At 34.3% G+C, this 20,252-nt stretch overlaps 3 protein-coding genes across 6 annotated transcripts; all 3 read left to right on the top strand.

Annotated features, from left to right (window-relative positions):
• Positions 1 to 133: 133 nt before the first annotated feature.
• On the top strand, positions 134 to 10,184 carry Ints6 (integrator complex subunit 6). Of its 3 annotated transcripts, none has more exons than XM_078182412.1 (9): positions 134 to 2,233; positions 2,472 to 2,549; positions 3,697 to 3,936; positions 4,026 to 4,206; positions 4,291 to 5,018; positions 5,099 to 5,374; positions 5,455 to 5,788; positions 5,872 to 6,633; positions 6,763 to 10,184. In XM_078182412.1, the coding sequence occupies exons 1-9, from the start codon at positions 2,117 to 2,119 to the stop codon at positions 6,969 to 6,971; spliced, it is 2,925 nt and encodes a 974-aa protein (XP_078038538.1). In that variant the 5' UTR covers positions 134 to 2,116; the 3' UTR covers positions 6,972 to 10,184. The 3 variants fall into 3 exon arrangements, with proteins under 3 accessions (XP_078038538.1, XP_078038537.1, XP_078038539.1); XM_078182413.1 differs by lacking the exon at positions 134 to 2,233 and adding an exon at positions 3,256 to 3,324 and having other exon boundaries at positions 2,479 to 2,549; XM_078182411.1 differs by lacking the exon at positions 134 to 2,233 and having other exon boundaries at positions 2,240 to 2,549.
• A 1,204-nt stretch (positions 10,185 to 11,388) lies between these two features.
• On the top strand, positions 11,389 to 18,893 carry Stau (double-stranded RNA-binding protein Staufen). Of its 2 annotated transcripts, XM_078182133.1 has the most exons (10): positions 11,389 to 11,565; positions 12,004 to 12,078; positions 12,210 to 12,418; positions 12,498 to 13,037; positions 13,111 to 13,319; positions 13,395 to 13,727; positions 13,810 to 14,329; positions 14,491 to 14,699; positions 14,768 to 14,948; positions 15,599 to 18,893. In XM_078182133.1, the coding sequence occupies exons 2-10, from the start codon at positions 12,026 to 12,028 to the stop codon at positions 15,607 to 15,609; spliced, it is 2,265 nt and encodes a 754-aa protein (XP_078038259.1). In that variant the 5' UTR covers positions 11,389 to 11,565; positions 12,004 to 12,025; the 3' UTR covers positions 15,610 to 18,893. The 2 variants fall into 2 exon arrangements, with proteins under 2 accessions (XP_078038259.1, XP_078038258.1); XM_078182132.1 differs by having other exon boundaries at positions 14,768 to 18,893.
• Positions 18,894 to 19,012: 119 nt separating this feature from the next.
• Positions 19,013 to 20,191, top strand: Bug22 (cilia- and flagella-associated protein 20). Its single transcript, XM_078182134.1, has 2 exons — positions 19,013 to 19,622; positions 19,699 to 20,191. The coding sequence occupies exons 1-2, from the start codon at positions 19,347 to 19,349 to the stop codon at positions 20,002 to 20,004; spliced, it is 582 nt and encodes a 193-aa protein (XP_078038260.1). The 5' UTR covers positions 19,013 to 19,346; the 3' UTR covers positions 20,005 to 20,191.
• Positions 20,192 to 20,252: the final 61 nt, after the last annotated feature.

Below are 20,252 nucleotides of genomic sequence, written 5' to 3'. Positions count from 1 at the left end.
AATGAGTAATAAATTACGTTACTGCTCATTAAAATGTGACAGAAAGTTGTTGGGATTCTATAGTAGGATGGATTACTTTGTAATATGTGTTACCAATGTAGTGAATAAGTATGCTTGTAAACTGTTAATTCAAACACGACTGATGCAGAATTTAAAATCGGTAACCTGTGTTTAAATTGTCACGAAATTTTCTCATTGATTATTTTCACGAATCTGTCTATTAATATAATTTTTATGAAAAGATTAATGTCAAAAAGTCTATGTAAAGTGTAAATTAATCATCCGAACATGTTTTTATTCCATTCGATGAAACAGCAGCCCAATTAATTGTGGTAATATTTTCAGTTACATATGTTATGCAAACATTAAGTTTGTACATAGGATAGTAATGTTAAACAAGATAACACACAAAGATATATTCAAGATACCACAAGATCTTATTAACAAATATTATAATTTAACTTAAGTAGATTACAAATTAGAGATATATTTTCTCATTTTTGTTCTATGTGCATCGCTTTAACAAACATAACAAAAGATCTCACTTTCCACGATGAAGGTTAGGTAAATTTTATTAGCAATAAGTTATGAAAACAACGTATTTTTTCTTTTTATTCGTGGTAATATGAACACATAATAACGTCAAAGTAATAATAACAGTTTAAATTAATTATCGTTCTATACACTTACATACATATGTACGTTTTTATTACTGGCACGTAGAAAATTGATATGATAATTCATTGCAATGCTTTTATAGTTTCTTCAAACTTAATAGTCAACAAAATTATAATTGATGTAATGCATTGATTTCCAATTTAAACATGGGAAATGCGTAATTATTAAAGTTAAACTTGAAGTGCAAATTCAAGATTTGGACCACTGTGTAATGAGGCATGTGTTCATCTATTTCGTAGTTGGGAATTTCTTTAGATCGCTAACCATTACCATTAACACGCTCTTTGAAATGTGAATGTTACGTTTGATCAAGTAGGAAATAAAATAACGTGTTTAAAAAAACATCGAGTCGTAATGTAATTTCTTAAGGGTCAGGGAGACCCGACCACAAGAACGTACAATCTGTAAAACCGACCAACTATTCGGTTCGGAGTAAACAGCGCTGACACGCACTCACACAACGCAAAAATGTGTGATCATGTGTGATGCTTTTCGGACGAGCAATGACAAAAGTTTCTACGGTGGGGGGATCGCCAATGGGAAGAAGTGTCTGTCGGTCACGTGTTTTGCGACGCAGTGCAACCACGAGCAGAGCGAACGAGAGTGTCGTCAACAGAGACAAACCAGTCACCGGAGAGAGAAGGTCGAGTTTTGCTCCCGCTGCGTTGTAACAAAGAAAGAGGGGACTAGTGAAAGAGAAAGAGAGAAAGGGAAAAGAGACGGTAAGGAAAGAGATGAAAGATCAAGAAGGATAGAAATTCTAGAGGAGGAAGAGAGAAAAGATATCCGTGGCACGTGAGGGAAGAGAGAGAGAGGAGAGAGAGACGTAAAGGTAGGGCCTGGAATACGTTGAGAAGAGAGGGAAGCGATCTAAGAGAAGAAGCGGGCAGGCTGGCATACGGACCTGTCCGACTCACGACGATTCCGCGATCTCGTGGCTGCGTTTCAGCTGCTATCCTGCGCTGCTCTACACCAGCCACATTCGTGCACCAGAGCTGCGCGACAGTAGTAACAGTAGATTCGGTTCGGTGTAGAGGGAAAGAGAAAAAGAGACGTTCTCATATATATAGATATATATATTAATTACATAAATATATATACACGCGCACATGTATATATATATACAATATATATACATACATAACTATATACTTACATATATGTATGTGTGTGCGTGTGTGTGTGTATATGTATAGGAAGAGGGAAAGAGAGAGATAGAAACGAAAAGAAAGAGAAAGAGATCAAAAGAGAGTAAGAGCGAAGCGGGCGCTGTTACGATAAAAGAAGTTTTTCGGAGAGCGTATTCGGGAGAGCGTTCAATGGTCGAAGCAGCTATGCGCCACGCCGTCGTAGGGCTGTTAGCTAGCTAGTTCTGACTACGGGAGGTCTCGGGCCGCAGTTACGACCTCGAGAGAACGAGCGGGTTTGCCTCGCGAAGATGACCATAATAGTCTTTTTGATCGACACGTCGGCCTCCATGAATCAGAGGGCATATTTGGGCGGGCGACCCACGCTTTTGGACGTAGCCAAGAGCGCCGTAGAGACTTTCGTAAAGGTACGCTAGTCACACAGCTTTCCCGGCTCTCTCTCCCGGTCATGGGTTAGGCCGAGTCGTCGTTGTCGTGATGTGATCGTGGTCGTGATCGTGATCATAGTCGTTGTCGATGTTGTTATTGTCCTCGTCGACTCGTGCCATCCTCGTCTTGGAGAGAGCAACGTGGATAAGTACTCTAAGTTACATTGGTTCTATTGTCGTCAATCTTTTTCTCAACCTTGCAATTATTCTCTTTCAGGTGAGGCAGAGATCACCGGAAAGTCGTGGAGATCGTTACATGCTATTGACCTTCGAAGATCCGCCTCAGAACATCAAGGTATGTTTTCCCTACCATTTCACTACATCATTGCTTTTCACACTTATCGTCCTTTTCTTTCTTTCTTCTCTTTTCCGTGATATTTTCCATTTCTTTCCCTCTTCTTTCTGTGTCTCCTTCACAGATGCATGAAAACGAGCGCGCGCGCACACATACGGGCATACACATACTCTATATCATATTAGCCACAGGCTTGGGTGAGCTATACCTTTTAAATAGTTAATTGTACTTAGATTGTTTTATATTCAACATTGGTCCACTACAATCGATTGTACAGCATTTATTTATATTGTTATGATTATACGAGGCAGTTACATTTGATATATGTCTATACATAGGTGTTATTTACAAAATACTAATAAATTTCTGTATATGAGAATTAAAAGATTATAGAATTTGTTGAAATTACAATATTAATCTATGTTTTAGCAGTTGATTTTCATCTCCTATTCAAGGTGAATCGTCTCAAGCATTTGTCATTTAATGTAATATTACTAGAATTTGTATTCGAAATTTTATCTGGTTTTGACCAACTGTTAAGTTAACAATATTGTATACATCATAGTTTTCCTTCATCATTTTTTCCAATCAGGTAATCTTTTTAGTCACATGTTGGCAAATATCTTTATCATCTTTTTAAAAGTTTTCATATTATTTCTGTTGAAAATACTTTATGCCAGATCTCTAATTTGTTTTCACTTTTCAGGACTGAGTATGGTGATCAGGCTTGTGGCTCAAGAAGGAGTCACAGTTAAATGTTGTTAAAACGATTCAGGTACTGTCGCCTGTCAAATAATGGTAGGGAAGTAGAAAGAGTGTCTACGCGACACCAAGCTCTGACACAATGAAGAATTACTGTGGAAAGCCAATGAAACTAAGCTAAAGAAATTGTTGATGCAATAGATGATCACGCCTGCAAATTTTTCATGGCTATTCTTCGTTGTTTTAATGTTTAATGTTGCGTAAAGATCTTTCTTATTTCTCCATTATTTCACAACTTCAGTAGCAAAAGTAAACTAACTCTTTCTTGATCCATTAGCTGTATCATCATTTTTCATTCTATCAGTAACAAATTTACAATTGTAACAATGAAGTAATTCCAAGAAATTATGCTTGAACAACTGAAAATATATTTTCTTTATTCTAGGCTGGTTGGAAAGAAAATTTGGCGACGTTTATGAACGAGCTTAAGAATTTACAATGCGTCGGATTGACAACACTGGGGGCTGCTTTAAAACATGCTTTAGACGTTTTAAACATAAATCGTATGCAGACTGGCATAGACACATATGGTCAAGGAAGATGTCCCTTTTATCTGGAACCATCGGTAATCGTTGTAATTACAGATGGAGGAAAATATACGACTAACAGTGGAGTGAATCAGGATGTAAGCATTTAAGAAGTAGCATTAAAATATAAGTTTATCAAGCTTAATTAATAAAATCATATGGTAACTGCTGAATTTATTGTTAACAGTTTACATTGCCTATGCATTCTCCTATACCTGGATCAGAACTGACAAAGGAGCCATTCAGGTGGGACCAAAGATTATTTTCTTTGGTATTACGCCTTTCTGGAACACCAGCTGTTGAAAGAGATATTGGAATAGTTGCAAACGACTCGTCTCCTATAGATGTTATGTGCGAAGTTACCGGAGGTACGAATAATACATCTACAACATGGTTCTGTACATTCTACTATGGACAGAAATTAACAATTGGATATTCTTTATTGTTTATAGGTCGTTCATATTGTATAACATCGTTTAGAATGATGATGCAATGCATAGACTCTTTGGTACAAAAGGTTCAATCTGGAGTAGTGATCAATTTTGAGAAAATCGGACCAGATCCTCCGCCTTTGACAAATGAAGCACAACATGCGGAAGACGACGAAAATGAGGAGGAAAATGGTACGGCGAATGGAAATCGAGCGCAATATCCGCCTAATCCGATGGTACCTGGAAATCCGACATGGCATTCTTGTAGAAGACTCATTTACGTTCCACGATCGGCACAAAAAGGTTTTGCAGTGGGATTTTGGCCGATTCCCGAAAGTTTTTGGCCTGATCTGAGTGCTAGTTCTCTGCCTCCTAGATCAGCACATCCAAACGTAAAGTTTACTTGTACCAGTCAAGAGCCCATGGTGATAGAAAATCTTCCATTCGATAAATACGAGTTAGAACCGAGTCCGTTAACACAATACATTTTAGCTAGAAAGCAGCCAACAATTTGTTGGCAAGTTTTTGTAGCCAATTCTTATAAATCTAGCGACGTGGGTCATCCATTTGGATACTTAAAAGCAAGCACGAACTTAACATGCGTGAATTTGTTTGTTATGCCCTATAATTATCCGGTGCTCTTGCCTTTGTTAGAGGAGCTGTTCAAGGTTCACAGATTGAAACCAACGAACGAATGGAGAACTCAATTTCAGAATTATATGAGAACTATGCCGACATACTATGCAGCGGTATGTAATTGATTTTAAAATAATATATTATGTGCTTGTTTTGATGCGTTTTATTACTATTGTGAATGTCTTAATTTCAGTCTCTCAGAAGGGCTTTAACTAGAATGGGTGCACCAGCGCCATTGGCACAAACATTAATTCCTGATAATATGGACAATTCATTGTCCTATAGCGTTTTGAATTATTTAAAACGATTAAAGAATCAAGCGAAAATTGAATTCGATAGACTATGCAACGAAGTTCTCACTAAACAACTCGCAACTGCAATTATGACGAAGAATCTAGTTACTGGTAGTACAAAAACAGTAACGGATGGAGTAAGAGTTATTCCAAGAACTCCACTCAAGAAAGATTTGGTAACTGCTTAAAAAATTATCATAACTTCATACCATCATCAATTTTGGAGATACTAATACTATATTTTTCGTCATGATAGGTATCACATCCGTTATTGCAAGATAAGTTTACAGGACTGAGGGATCAACTGAATGAGTTTGGTGGATTTGTAGTTGGATTAGTTCGAAATCAACAGCATGGCGCACACAGTTATCGAAACGCATTCGATGTACCCCGGAAATCCCTTTTGGACCAAGTCGTTAGAATGCGTGCCAACTTTTTACAACCTGGATTGTTGCACACAAAATTGCTCGATGACGATTATGTTCACTCGATGCCTCTAGCACAAATGGGAAACTATCAGGAATATTTGAAGCGTATGACTCCACCTTTAAGAGAGATAGAAAGTGTTCCAGTGAGGCAGCATATGTTCGGTAATTATTTGAAAAACCCAAAGTTGAATAAATTAAAATCAAAAAGTGAAATCAGTGCTTTATTCGGTGTCGTTGTATTTTAGGTAATCCTTTCAAGATAGATAAAAGAATGATGGTAGACGAAGCGGATATTGATATGGTTGGAGCGACATCATCGACTTCGAAGGGCGGTCTGAAACGTTCGCTGCCAGCTTCGGATGGAGGAGGATCGTTAGCTTCGAAACCACCGCCAAATAAACGAAAGCCGGGTCCAATTCCCAAGGATGTTATTATACGAAGACCATCGTATACGCCAACTTATACACCGACTAATACACCTCCGAGTTCGCCAATTCCTTGGGTTGACGATACAAAGAACCAAGTGACTCCAGCCGCCGCTGATCAGAATCAAACTCCATTGACCACAGTGAACTCCAGCACACCAAATATATCGAACGTATTAACAGTAAATTCATCGGAGAAATTGGTTAACGGCCTTGCAGAAATGCCGACGATACCAGTATTTGAACCGATCCCAGTAGAACACATCAACAACCACATGGACACACCACCGATTCTGATGCCGGTAGTTAACAACGTTGACGCCCCAAAGAATGAAATCAAACCAGAGAAAACGGACAATGTCAAAAACGAGTGTAATAAACTACCTCTGAATGACTGTGTTGATAACAGTGTGAAACCTGAAAACTCGGTTGACGATAGGTTGACCAATCACGTCGAGGAGAAGCGCGAACCAAAGGTGGAGAAGGACAAAGTTTTGACGAAGAAAGAATTGGAAGACATTAGAAAACATAACTTGTCTGTTCGAGAGCTTGTATATAAAGAAGTACGGAGAAGAGGTACAAGTAAGTTGATATATATATTTTATGAATATTATTGTTACCTCCACGTGTGCAGAGTATACATTGGTAACAATATCGGAAACATTAAAATGAAAAATCGATCATTGGTAATATTTGCTGATTTCGTTTCAGATTACGCAACACTATTTTCACACTTACACCAAATTCAAGGGACTCTAGATATACGACTTGCGTTTTTGCGAGATATCGTGAAAGAATCATTACGATTTAAAAGACGTAATTTGGCATCGTTGCTAGAAGAATATTTAAAAACCGTACAAGAGGATAGCTGGACTGTAAACCACAAGGTGAATCACAATGGTGCCACAAAAATAAGCTAAGGGTCAATTGCATAATTTGGGCATTACTCGAGTAACCAGAAAAAAGCTGAAAAGACTAAAGAGTCGAACGAACGATACGGGAATGTGTCTCAAATAAGACACAAGCTGACCCATCAAGCAATTCGTACATCTGTAAAGCGATAAAAGCGTGTTTAGCGTTTAAGGGTGTATGTTGCCAAGGCGCGCGAAGTGATAATAATTGATAAATCTAACGAAAACAAATAGCATTCTGGATGTCAACCAATGAGATATGACTCTCATACTCCTTTTTCTTTGATTTTCGTTTTGTTTCTCATCTTTGTGACTGTACAGTTGGTAGAAATATGTTTTTTCAATCGATTATATATGTTGCGACAATAAAGTCTTGTCATCGTTAATTCAGTAAATACATAAATGTATTCGATTCTCATTAATCTGTGCGAGAGAATTGTTTGGATTCATTCAACAAATATTCGAAATTTAATATTTTGAGCTTTCTCATTGTCTAACATTTTAATTAGAAGTTTAATTCATTATCATTATTACAACTATTATTACTATTATTATTATTATCATTATCATCACCATCATCATTATTACCATTATTCTTATTCTTCTTATTATTATTCTTATTCTTCTTATTATATTGTTACTGTAAGTCGTGAAACGCTACAGTTTTTAAATAATTGTATTTAATTCTAGTAACGAAAACATAGTACACCGTTTGTAAAAAATAACATCAGATTGTTTTTCGTTAGAGATATGACTCTTAGAAACTCTCTGAATCTCGGATGCAGGCATCCGCGATGCTCTTTGATTTAAAATGTATTTGTTGTGTAATAATTAGCAATTATAGTCTAACTTCCAAGTTTGTCTACATTTTAAGGAAATTTAGATAAATATAGTGCCCTGAGAAAGTACAATATTAAGCGAATAGCACAATTCTACCAGCTGCACAATCGAGTATCTTAATGTTTAAAAAACAGACAAAATCACATCGACAATGTATTTTCTTTGACCATGCCTCGTTCTTTCTTTTCCTTTTGTAAAATTTTTCGCGTATACACGTTGTTGTGATCTAGAATACAGATCAAGAGATAAATTTATCAACACATAATACGCTCTAAACATTTTGTTATATATGTTGTTAGTAGTGTAAAGCCAAATTGAAGTCTTAAGTTTTATAATCACATGAAAAGGCGCTTCGGTGCGAGTCTTTAAAAGTTGAATACATATCTTTTGTTTTAAAGGATTGTAAAAATTTACATTTTGTAAGTAGGAAGAACATACGCTATATTTTATCATGTAATTCGCTAAATTAAAATACCCTGCAAAATGGAACTGTTTTTGTCGTAATGAATCTTCTTTTACGAAATTCGATGCACATGATGACACGTTGGCTTTTAACGTATGAAAATTATCATAACAAGCGAAAGCTAATTTTTATATTCAACGTTACCTTATAGAGTTGAACTTATTGAAGAATCTTCAATGAAGGGTTGACAGTGCCTAATGCTATTGAAAATTAGTGCGAAAGGACATTATATTTATTTTTAACCCACTTCAATAACAGTCTTTACATTAAATCATTTCAAATCGCTTCATCGTTAAGCTCATAACATTGCATCCGAATATTATACTTTCTAATAAAAGTAATTACGAAAATAACATTTTTCGTAACTTGTAAAAATGTTTTTACAATATTTTTACAATCTTAAAGATGTTTTTACAATGATTTTCCAATATCTATGTCATATGAAAATTGTACATTTATTATGAGCTCAATTTAAAAAAGAATAGACAGATGTTGTTCAATATTAAATAGAAGTGGGTTAAAAAAAGATATACAGCGATAGCAATGATTTATATAAATAATTAATAATGTCAAAGTCACTTGTTACAATCTATATAAGAAGTGATAGTGATTTGACCAAATATTATGTAGACTGTCCTAACTTCAATGATCAGGAAGATTATCTTACGCATGCATCGATTGATTAAACAGATCGTACATACATTGTGCATGATCACACACACATTCGTCAAAGCGTATTTCATCTGTTCCATATTCATTTTATTATCGATTTTGTATAAATAGAGAAAGCCTCGGAGCGAGATTAATAAATTGCAACATATCATCTTCACCATTAGATTATAAATTAGTCAGATTTAAATATAAAGGGGCCATTTCTAAAGACTTTCTAACATCAGTTTTTCCATAAAACTGATTTTTATGCATTGCCTCAATTACTTGTTGATGCATTTTTATATCAAAACTCGTGATCACCGGCTCTTTTGTATTTAAACAACATTCAAGTAAGATAATCAACCTGAACTTTTTTTACAGGGACACTAAATATATCTATATTCTGCTCTTTGTAAATTTAGTAGCGAAATTGTATATCAAATAGTATTTATTGAATTAAAATCGTTAAACGTTTAATAAATTATTTTATAATAAAGGAGCTTAGCTGAGTCTCAGAGACAATGATGCTAGACGCTTATTGGCTCCAAAGAGAAATTAATAAGAAAGTTGAATGAACATAACACAAAGTGCGATTCTATGATGAATTAATAGATAATAAGAGAGAGAAAATATGATGGAAAATTTAACACATTTATCAAACTTTTGTTACATCAACTGTAATTTATTTATTATAGCTCTATTTATCCACAGAAATCGAGCAAAGATAGTTGCCAAAAAAGTGTGGGGAGAATAGGGAACTCTATATGTAATACTTTTATTGGGTCAGTGTATTTTGTAAATGTACAAAGAGTATTTATAATTTTTTTCATAAAAGAATTCGATATATTTAGTACTTTTTCATACAGAGACAAATTTGAACTATAAGTTTTAATATGATATCACTAGTTAATGTGTTTAAAATTCTTTTTGTACTCCATACTCTGCTAAATTAAGAATACAATTCTTTTTTAGCAAGTATCTCTAATTTGTTTTAAATTTTATTTCAAATTATTATTTATTGTACCGGTGTTGCATATATGTTTATCATATTGTTTAAAATACATTTAATTTATTATTCTTTCATTAGACTTATATTGCTACTGTGTGCGTTATTGTACATATACCATTGTAAATAGATACGTATCGATGGTTACTACTAAGGAAATTCATATTGAAATGATTGTTCCATTTTTACGTTTATATTTTAAAACAAAGTACATAGCAGATAATCTTTAAAAAAAATAAATGAAAAGACAATTGACACATCATTTTGTAGTTTGTTATTTCCCTGTGTTATATTTTTAATGATTGATAGTTGGTAGTAAGTTAATTATAGAACAAGTTAAAATAAATGAATAACAATGGAATAAATATATGTAGACATGTACATAAATAAATTGATTAGCAGTTATGAAGTACTCAAATCTTAATAGGCCATTTGTTCAGTACAAATAATATTTTTGGGTTATGTTTGTTTTTAGTATTTTAATTTCAATTCTTTAGCTTTGTGTCAATTCTGACATGAGTAGATAACGTTAACAGTAGTTTCATTTAAGAAAGAAGAAGAAAAAGAATTAATAGTTGGTATAACATAAATGATGACTAACAAAACTCTCATACCAAAAATAATTCCAATCAGATCTTAAACTTTATATTTAAAGCTTGAACAAACCATATAATTTTATTTATATGTAATACAACAAATAGTTATCGTGATAGGTTTTACATACGAATTTATAAAAATAATCTATAATTCGGCTATCTATTTAAGATGTCAAAGTTTAGGTACAGTGGGGACATAATGATCGCAGCCGTGATAAATGTATGTAATACATAATAGTTTACATATATATATATATATGATTAAATATTATGTACATATACAGTTATATCATAAGTTGCCTGAATAAAACAAGCAATATTCTTTGAGGGAACTATTACATTACCAAATACCGAAAGATTGAAAAATCGTTTAATTTCGTAAATATTTTAATTATCGTTATTGGGTTATTATACAATAAAGTTATTTTTATATTTGAGTTTTAACGTATAAACTTTTGATTACACTACTTATACATTAGATTTCGCTAATATTTTGGAAGTACATGTGTACATATCTGTATATGTTCTCGGACGTTGACGATTAAATTTTATTTCTATAACATAAAAATAATACATACATATGTGTCGTAATTCACTTTGTTCCTTGAAAATTGTTTATAAAGGACAACAATCACCTTAAATATCATCTTATTTATTTCAAAAGATGGTATGTAAAACGGCCTAAATTTTACATGTATACAAATGACAAATAATATATCAATATGTTTCACAACATTATGTCGAAGCACAATGTTAACGTTGACCAATTTTTGATTTAAATAATCGAGAGTATCGATAATCAGTATCGATATCTTGGACTTTTAAAAAAATCGGAAAGTATAAGATGTCCTTTGGAAGGGATGAGAGACGGTGGCCGAGAGGCACACATCAAAATGGCCGCATTTTAGTCTACAGACGATTTTTCTTTACTGTTTGCCAATAGCCGTGTAAAGGGCCTGGCAGTGTTCCCCAAAGTGGCAGATCTGTTTCGCTGGAAATTTCACTGTTGAATAACTTGAAAATTTTCGTGAAATAGAGCAAACTTCGGTAAGAAAATTTGACCGCATAGTTCCACTGCCAAATAGCCGGGCCAAGCCCATTGTCTATTAGACTGATTTGTTCGAAGAAAAGAAATGCATTTTACCTAGTCAACACTGTCTTATTCCTTAACTGCTAACAAATTTCTTAAGTTTTCGTCGTAACCTGGATAGTACATGTATTCAACAATACTGTCAAACAAATTTGAAATTTAGTCATCGTCTTTAGAATTCTAAAATCACAGCTTATACTATGTTCATTTACATTAAGTAGTTGGACTTATTCTCCAACAAAAAGTATGATTCGAGCGAACCATTATTGTTAATCTTTAATTATTGTAAGTAAATATTTAAATTTTCCATATAAATATTAATTCGTGTAAGTTATGTTTATTTATGTCAAGTGCATGTTGTATTTGCAATGTATTTCATATTGTTTTAATTTTAGGTTCTGCATAACATTTTATACAATGATACGTCACCAACATCATACAATGCAAAACCAACTACGAGATCACAATAGGTTTGTAATAATTCTTATTACTGCATATTCAACTTTCAATCGATATCCAGTTTTCTTTTAAATGTAATAACAATACAAAGTATTGAATGACAATATTATTTAAGATTATATTCTATCTCTTTCCTTTTTAGAATGGGAGGTCCGATGCGACCTATGCAACAGGCTAACATGGCCCCTTTACACCAGCCTCAGCATCCGTTACCGCATCGGAATCCACATCAACAAATACTGTCCATGCCCCCCCATCAACAACATATTCATCACATACAACATCCTGGTCCACCACATGGAAATCCACGGCAACCAATGTTGATGGGCATGAATGCACACAATACAAGCGGTATTAGTACATGACTTTAATTGCACTTCTGTACTTTCTGAAACAGTGCTGGCTTCGATATAATTATATTACTTTGCAGGCACCATGGTTAGCGTCAGTTTAAAAGACCAAGCGAACACTGTCTCTGTGACTCTCCAAAATCCAAATGTGCAACCACCGCAATATCCTCAGCAAAACACACAACAGAATCCTCCTTCACAACAACATGTGCCACAACCACAACCCATGGATCAAAATAAACAGACTACGAATGAAACTAATAACGGAGAGTCCAGAGAGCAGAGTCCACCTACCCAAAATCACGTTAACGTGACTGATCCAGCTTTGGCAAACATGAAAGAAAAAACACCGATGTGCTTATTGAATGAGTTAGCACGTTTTAATAAGATTCAGCACCAATATAGGTTGACTAACGAACAAGGACCAGCGCACAAAAAACAATTCACGGTAACCCTGAAACTCGGCCAAGAAGAATACATTGCCGAAGGTCCTAGCATAAAGAAAGCTCAGCATAGCGCTGCTACAGAAGCGTTAACCAAGACCTGGTATCAACGGCCTCCACCAAAACCTACAAAGGCGATGAGAGTAGCACATCCAGAAAAATGGATTAGTGGCTCTGGTAGTTGCACTATATTTTGATTTTAATATATAATATATAACGATTTTAACTATTATGGAGAATTCTTTTACAGGAAATTTACCGCCAACTGTCGAGTTAAATGCTTTGGCTATGAAAAGAGGAGAACCCACTGTTTATACTATTAGGCAGGCTCCCCCAGCAGGGTTACAGCAATATGTTACGCACGGTCTAGGACACTTTCCCCGAATATTTAATCCACGTTTTCCTACGTATAATCGTAGTTTCCATGCAGAACCTCAACTGTATTTTATATCTTTAAAAGTAAATCAATACTCGAATATTATTGAAATTCTGTTATAAATGCGTGTAGCATACATAAAACGTCCAAATTTACAGGTAGGAGAACGCGAATTCATTGGTAGGGGTCAAACAGGTCAAGCAGCACGACATGACGCAGCAAGTAAAGCTTTAGAACAGTTACGTCAATTACCATTACCAGAAGTGGCTAATACTTGTAGCACGGGTGAGAACGGTACTATAGGCGATGCTAAAGACCCCATTGCCGAATTAAAAAGTCCTGTATCACTGGTTCACGAGAGAGCATTAAAGCGCGGATTACCTGTTAATTTTGAAGTTGTATCTGAAATCGGTAAACCTCATATTCGAACATTTAAAACACAATGTACCATTGGAGACAAAGTTACATTTGGAGAAGGACCTTCCAAGAAAGTAAGTCTTACATTTAGAATATTCAACAGTAAAATATCAGGATATGTAATTATCTATTATTATATGGTCTATCATTCTTTAGGTATCCAAAAGGCACGCAGCTGAGTTTATGTTGGAAGAACTAAATCGTTTGCCTCCGTTACCCGAAACTATACAAAATCGTCCGATGCGGGTGAAACGCAAATCAACAACCACTAAGAAAAAATCACGAAATTTAATAAAAGTTTATCAAGAACCACGGTCCGAGTCTGAAGCTTCGGAGAAAGTAAATCCAATCTCGCGATTAGTTCAAATTCAGCAAGCTAAACGAGAAAAAGAACCTGTCTATAATTTAATTGAAGAGAAAGGCGGCCCAAGACGAAGAGAATTTGTCATGGAAGTTATTATGGGCCAACATTCCGCGCAAGGAATGGGTCCTAATAAAAAGCTAGCTAAACGATCCGCGGCAGAAGCTCTTTTGGCTCAATTAGGTTACAGTAAACCACAGCCGACAAAGCCATCGATAAAAACAGGAGAGAATGAGAACACTGAATCGAAGCCTAGGAAAGTTACCTTTTTAGAAGATGAACAGATCAATGAAACCCCATCTCATCCAGTTGGAGGTAAGACAATGAAATTGTAAATCAGGTATAGTCAAGAATTTAATAAAATAGTGGGAACATTGTGTGAAACAAACTTGTTTCGTCATTTACACGATTTTAGCTTAATAATCACTAGAATCGGTTTGCGAGTATTTTCAAAAATTTTTGCCAATTGTGATTAGGAACGATTGGGCGTCAGTTAGTACCTGGACTTTTGTTGGTGGACGGAGGACAAGAATCGAAATTGGGTAGCGGTCCTAGTGTACAAATTGTAGCCGAAGAATTGCGAGGACAGCAACAACAAAACCCAGCTACAGTTTCTCCTAAAGATCAATTAATGTATCTCTCTCAATTGTTGGATTTCAGCGTGGAATTTAACGATTTTCCCAAGGTAATATATATTCATTCACATATATAAAAATATGTTTACGTGATTGCAATATTTTTCAAAACTTTTAGGGTGCCGTGAACAAAGAATATCTATCGCTGGTGACGTTGAGTACTGATCCGCCGCAAGTTTGTCATGGCAATGGGCCAACAAGGAACGCGAGCCGTAATCAAGCAGCATTGAAAGCTTTACGCACTTTAAGCAAGCTGGGTCTCGATAATGCATCCAATCCGCAAACAAAAAAAGATAAAGGTGCGTCTGGGGATGGAATTCATATTAGCATTCAAGTTAAAAACAATATAATGGATGGAAGTATCGATAAGTAATCATATAGTGTCTAAGGCTTATCTAACGTATTTTTAATTTACATTGCCGTTTTAAGGCATTGCAAAGGAAAGCTAACTTATTCATAGAAATTTTTCACAGATCATGGATAAGAAGAAGGCGCGTTTTAAAATGATCTTAGGAAAGCAAGTGATTTTATTATAGGTTTAATATTAATATAGAGTGTTAATATTAGACCTTGATACTTTGAATTGTATCGTGGAATTCTCAAAATTAATACTTTGATTTTCTTTTATCTATTATACAAACGAGCATAAGCGTATATCTACAAACATAATTGAGTGATTGATTACATTTATTATTATTACTATTATTATTATTATTACCATTATCATCATTGTCTTCATCATTTTCATCACCACTATCATCATCATGATCATTATTATTCTAATTATTAATTATAATACTATCTTGCTAATTTTATATAATCAGGATAGTTGATTTTCGTTTTTATTAGTGTGCACCGTTGCTTTTAGTCTTCCTAAATTATATTTTTGTATGTAGCACCATAATCGATACGTTTTGCTTTCTATTAATCTATTTACGTGTAATTACAGTTGTTGAATGAACTCTAATCGACGGGAAATGACACTTCTTGGTCAGTCTCTCTGGGCCTTATTACACGATAACTTCAAACGTTGAATCACCGATGACTCGGTCTTCGCATATTACGCCATTACGTCTTTAACATAATGGACCGCGTATTTGGAAGATCAATAGCTTTTACGGAGGATCAGTCTTTTGCAGTGCCTTAATCACGTCAGGAAAATTGCTCAAGCACCAATAACCACTCAAGTTATTAAAGAGATAAAAAGAGAGAGAGTGGTAGAGAGAGAGAGAGAGAGAGAGCATGCCGAAATGTACTTTGTTTTACAAGTGGCCAGAAACGAGCGTCCACAGCAGCCTCTCTGATAGACGTTTGCAATCATCTTGAAGCTTATATGGTACTAAAGCGTCGGATTTACATTCGATATGGGGCGATTACGTATCGAACGACATCATTTGTATTACAGTTTTTTTTCTATGCTTATAGAACTACAGTATGGTACCTCGAGAAAGAAAGAAAGAGAAGGAGAGAAACATAAGAATTCTTATTGGTGCTTGATCAAGATTGTGATCCTAACAGTGTACATCGACTCTACTATATTTATTATAACAATTACGTTGATAGGACCACAATCGGTAAATACGAGTCGTCGCGTAGACGCCATAACCGAATGAATAAAATGATCATACTCCAGAGAGTCATGGTTTATGATCATTAGAACATTGTAGAAATATTTAAGCGAGAAGAATATTGAAATCTGAGATGAAATGCGGCCATCTCTTAATTTCTCTATTTAATCCTTAGCTTTCTCATTCTTCCGCGAATAGAATGTCTGTTATGTCTTATTACCTGATATCAGCGCATTCGAATCGATGAAATACTGCACTTGGTTCGTAAATCTTCGTGTACATAAGTTCAAAAAGAAATTTTGAAAAAGATCGATGAATTTGATCAGAATTTTCGTTTCGTTTCATTTAACGAAACGCAGTCCTTTTCAATCACGATTATCCTGAAAGTGTACATAACAGTCTATGTAACACGAAGCGCGCATCTTCGATACGAAATTTAACATGTCAGAACATGTCAGAGAGTTGCGCTTCAAGCGTCTCCAATCAAATGAAAACTCTCATTCATGTTTAGTTTTAATTGCTAAGGCTACAAAACTTTTGACAATTCATTGGAGACTCTTCAACGTACTCGACAAACTCTGCACTCGTTTCTGTTCAGTTTTGTAGAATTGAAGAAAGGTAATGTGATATATTCATATATGATCGCCCCAATTTGCTTTTTTGTGGGGCCTAGAAGCACTCTGGGGTTATAATATTCGTGTTCCGTGAGGTATTGAGAAGTAAAGGACATTCAAATTTTCGTACATCCGTTATCCACTAAGAAAACCTGATTTGATTCTGGATGTATCGGAAATTGTAGTAGGAAATGGTAATAATTCAAAATTTGTCCCGTTACGTCATAATCGCGAACGAAAATACATTTTATCACTGATTCATCGCGATAGTACGCAACGTAACGATATAATTGAAACGTCATGAATTTTGTCTTATTGCCAAGATTAATTTTTAACAATGTTAAGACGACGAATAAAAAAAAGGATAAAGATATAATAATGAATAAAGATAACGTCGAAAGATCAAGCATGATTGCATGCTTGTCTGACGATAAAAGAGAAATACGACGTTACAGTTCGTGCCGATGACTTATCTTATATTCATTATTTGCATAAAACTATTCGAAAAATATCTCGAAGGTTATTCGACGATAGTGAAAACAGAACGAAAAGAGAGACAGCAGCGGTATTATTCGATTGCGGAATTACTTCATGATGTATGTCCATGGTCGATTCTTCTTTTATGATCTGCAACGCAACTCCGTATCAATGGAGCTCTATTAAAGAAGAAACGAGAAAAATTGTAGAGTTCAAAATAAAAAATGACCCGAGTAAATGACAATTCTAGTATTCAGATTGAGCAAGTGCGCATTATTAACGATACGTTCACCCTACGAGTCGAATTAGAAAACGGAATTAACTTCATTTTCCATACATTCTTTTTACAAGGGTCGTTTCTTTTTGAACTCGTTATCGCTTGTACATTATTTATGAAATATTTTTCTCTGATTAAGATAACCTTTCGTACTACCTTGCGCGCGATAAGTTACAAAATTATTTATATAAATAGATCACTCGAGGACGAGATAATGAATGTTCCTTTTTCCGAGATATCGCTTCATAGATGGGCCTTTCTTCTTCCCGTAGGATTCACTATTCCAATATGGAAAGAAAAAAGAACGAAGGAAACGATTTTCGTGTGTTAAACGTCTCCTTCCTTTTTTTTGTTTTCTTTCGTCTGGTTAGATTTTGAACAAATAATAAAGATCATACACGAATTGTGAATCTTGCGAAAAGCGTCCCCCGCCCTCCCCCATTGCAGGACCTATTTTATCCGCGTAAACTATAATACAATAGTTAGTCGTAATAATAAGCAAATAAAGTATTAATTACTAAGCTGTACGAAGTGGAACTATCTCAAAGGAATAAAAACGATGAAGCCAATTTCGAGAAACGTTGCAGATACATTAGAAATAAACTGTCAGATTCGAAACGTTTCATATTATATAGTTTTGATTTTGTTCTTTTCATTTTCTGTTACATCTGTAACTGTCGGGCAGTGATAATATCAACGTTGAAAATTGTACGCTTATTTATAATCGTATTATAAATTACCAATTAATAACAGTGTATATTCTGTTTTCGGTCTGAAGAATTATAATTTTTATGTGAACCACAACAATTTCATGGTTTCTGTTAAATAATTGGAAATTTTTGTAAACATGGACCGATAACAAAGAAATCGTTTCAGCAAAGGTAAAAGGATTGTAAAAGTAAAAGTAAGGATTGTACGTTTGAGTCTTTGTTGAACAAGAAAATCATGATGTATACACACATGTTCATTGTTTATGAACAATGGAAATTGTGCTTGTTTTGATTTCTGTATGCATGTAGTCGGTTTTTGGAGTTTTTCTTATTCATTCCTCGAGAAATTACAATTGCATATTGTGATTTTCAATAAGATAGAATGGTAACAAAACACAAGAACGATGTTACAGAAGAAACTAAAAAAGTAGCATTATATGACAGTGAAGATTTTACACTGATAAAGTTTTTTATTACCGAGGAATCGTTAACTCCATTTTAAAAGAAAAAAAGATACTGGTTTAATACGTAGACGTCTATCACTTATTTAAACATTATCGGTTTGTATTTGACATCAATAAACGATTGTAAAAACGTTCATATTCGTGTGGTATTCGTCTTACCAATTCCTTAACGAGTTTTCATTGATTTAAAATCTTCGATATTTGAATCGAGACAATCGATTTCCAATGTTGTTGCGAATCTCACGGCAACATTGATCAAACAGAAATTGTATAGGTTATGTTCATCGGCAAAGTTATTTCGGAGAGTTAAATTTCTGAAAAAAAATGATAAGTTACGATGAACATGTACGCGTTTATTAAACGGTGTTAAACGTGATATAGATTCATTGTCCCGGAATAGGAATGGTTCGAAATGTATAACTTGTCGATAAGTGTTAGTGTTGTAAAATGAGGGGAGGTTAAGTTGTACCATAAATACCACGGTGAGCACAAAATTTCTTGAACTCAAAAACGTATCTATCCAATTTATAGTAGTTTGAAAGGAAAAATTTGGGAAAAAGCAACATTTACGTTAGAAACGGAGGATCATGTTTAAAAATACATTCCAAAGTGGATTTTTATCAATCTTGTATAGTATCGGTAGCAAACCGTTACAGATTTGGGACAAGAAAGTAAGAAATGGTCATATAAAGAGAATAACGGATAATGACATACAAAGTTTAGTACTCGAAATATTGGGTAGTAACGTTAGCACTACGTACATCACGTGTCCAGCAGATCCCAGGAAAACTTTGGGTATCAAATTGCCATTCTTGGTAATGATCATTAAAAATCTGAAGAAGTATTTCACATTTGAAGTTCAGGTAAGATACAAAAATCAAATAATCATTTAAGATTTTATTATCGATCTACAAATTTCATCAAATTAGTTTATTGTAGGTAATTGATGACAAGAATGTACGTCGTAGATTTCGAGCTAGCAATTATCAATCTACCACCAGAGTGAAACCCTTTATTTGCACTATGCCGATGAGATTGGACGATGGATGGAATCAAATTCAATTCAATTTAGCAGACTTTACAAGACGCGCATATGGAACAAATTATGTAGAAACATTGAGAATTCAAATCCATGCCAATTGTAGAATAAGAAGAGTATACTTCTCGGATAGATTATATTCAGAAGACGAATTGCCTGCAGAGTTTAAATTATTCTTACCAATACAAAATAAAGCAAAGTGTTAAATTAAGAGCATATTCATAATTTTGTACATTGGATTGAATGGAAGAACTAGGATGCACAATTAATATTTATAAACTGATTGCATTTGTGACATGGATTCAGAATTTAAATTAATGAAATAAATATATGTACACTTTGTACTTTGACAAATATATTCATTACACATGGCATGACAATATTCTATGACAATATTTGTGAAAATAATTATATATATTTTATGGAATATGTTTCTTCAAGAAAAGAAATCCTT

Source organism: Augochlora pura, chromosome 6, assembly GCF_028453695.1.
Source record: "Augochlora pura isolate Apur16 chromosome 6, APUR_v2.2.1, whole genome shotgun sequence".
NCBI classification, from domain to species: Eukaryota; Metazoa; Arthropoda; class Insecta; order Hymenoptera; family Halictidae; genus Augochlora; species Augochlora pura.
Note: the sequence above shows the minus strand (reverse complement) of the source record. Positions and strands in the feature narration are given on the sequence as shown.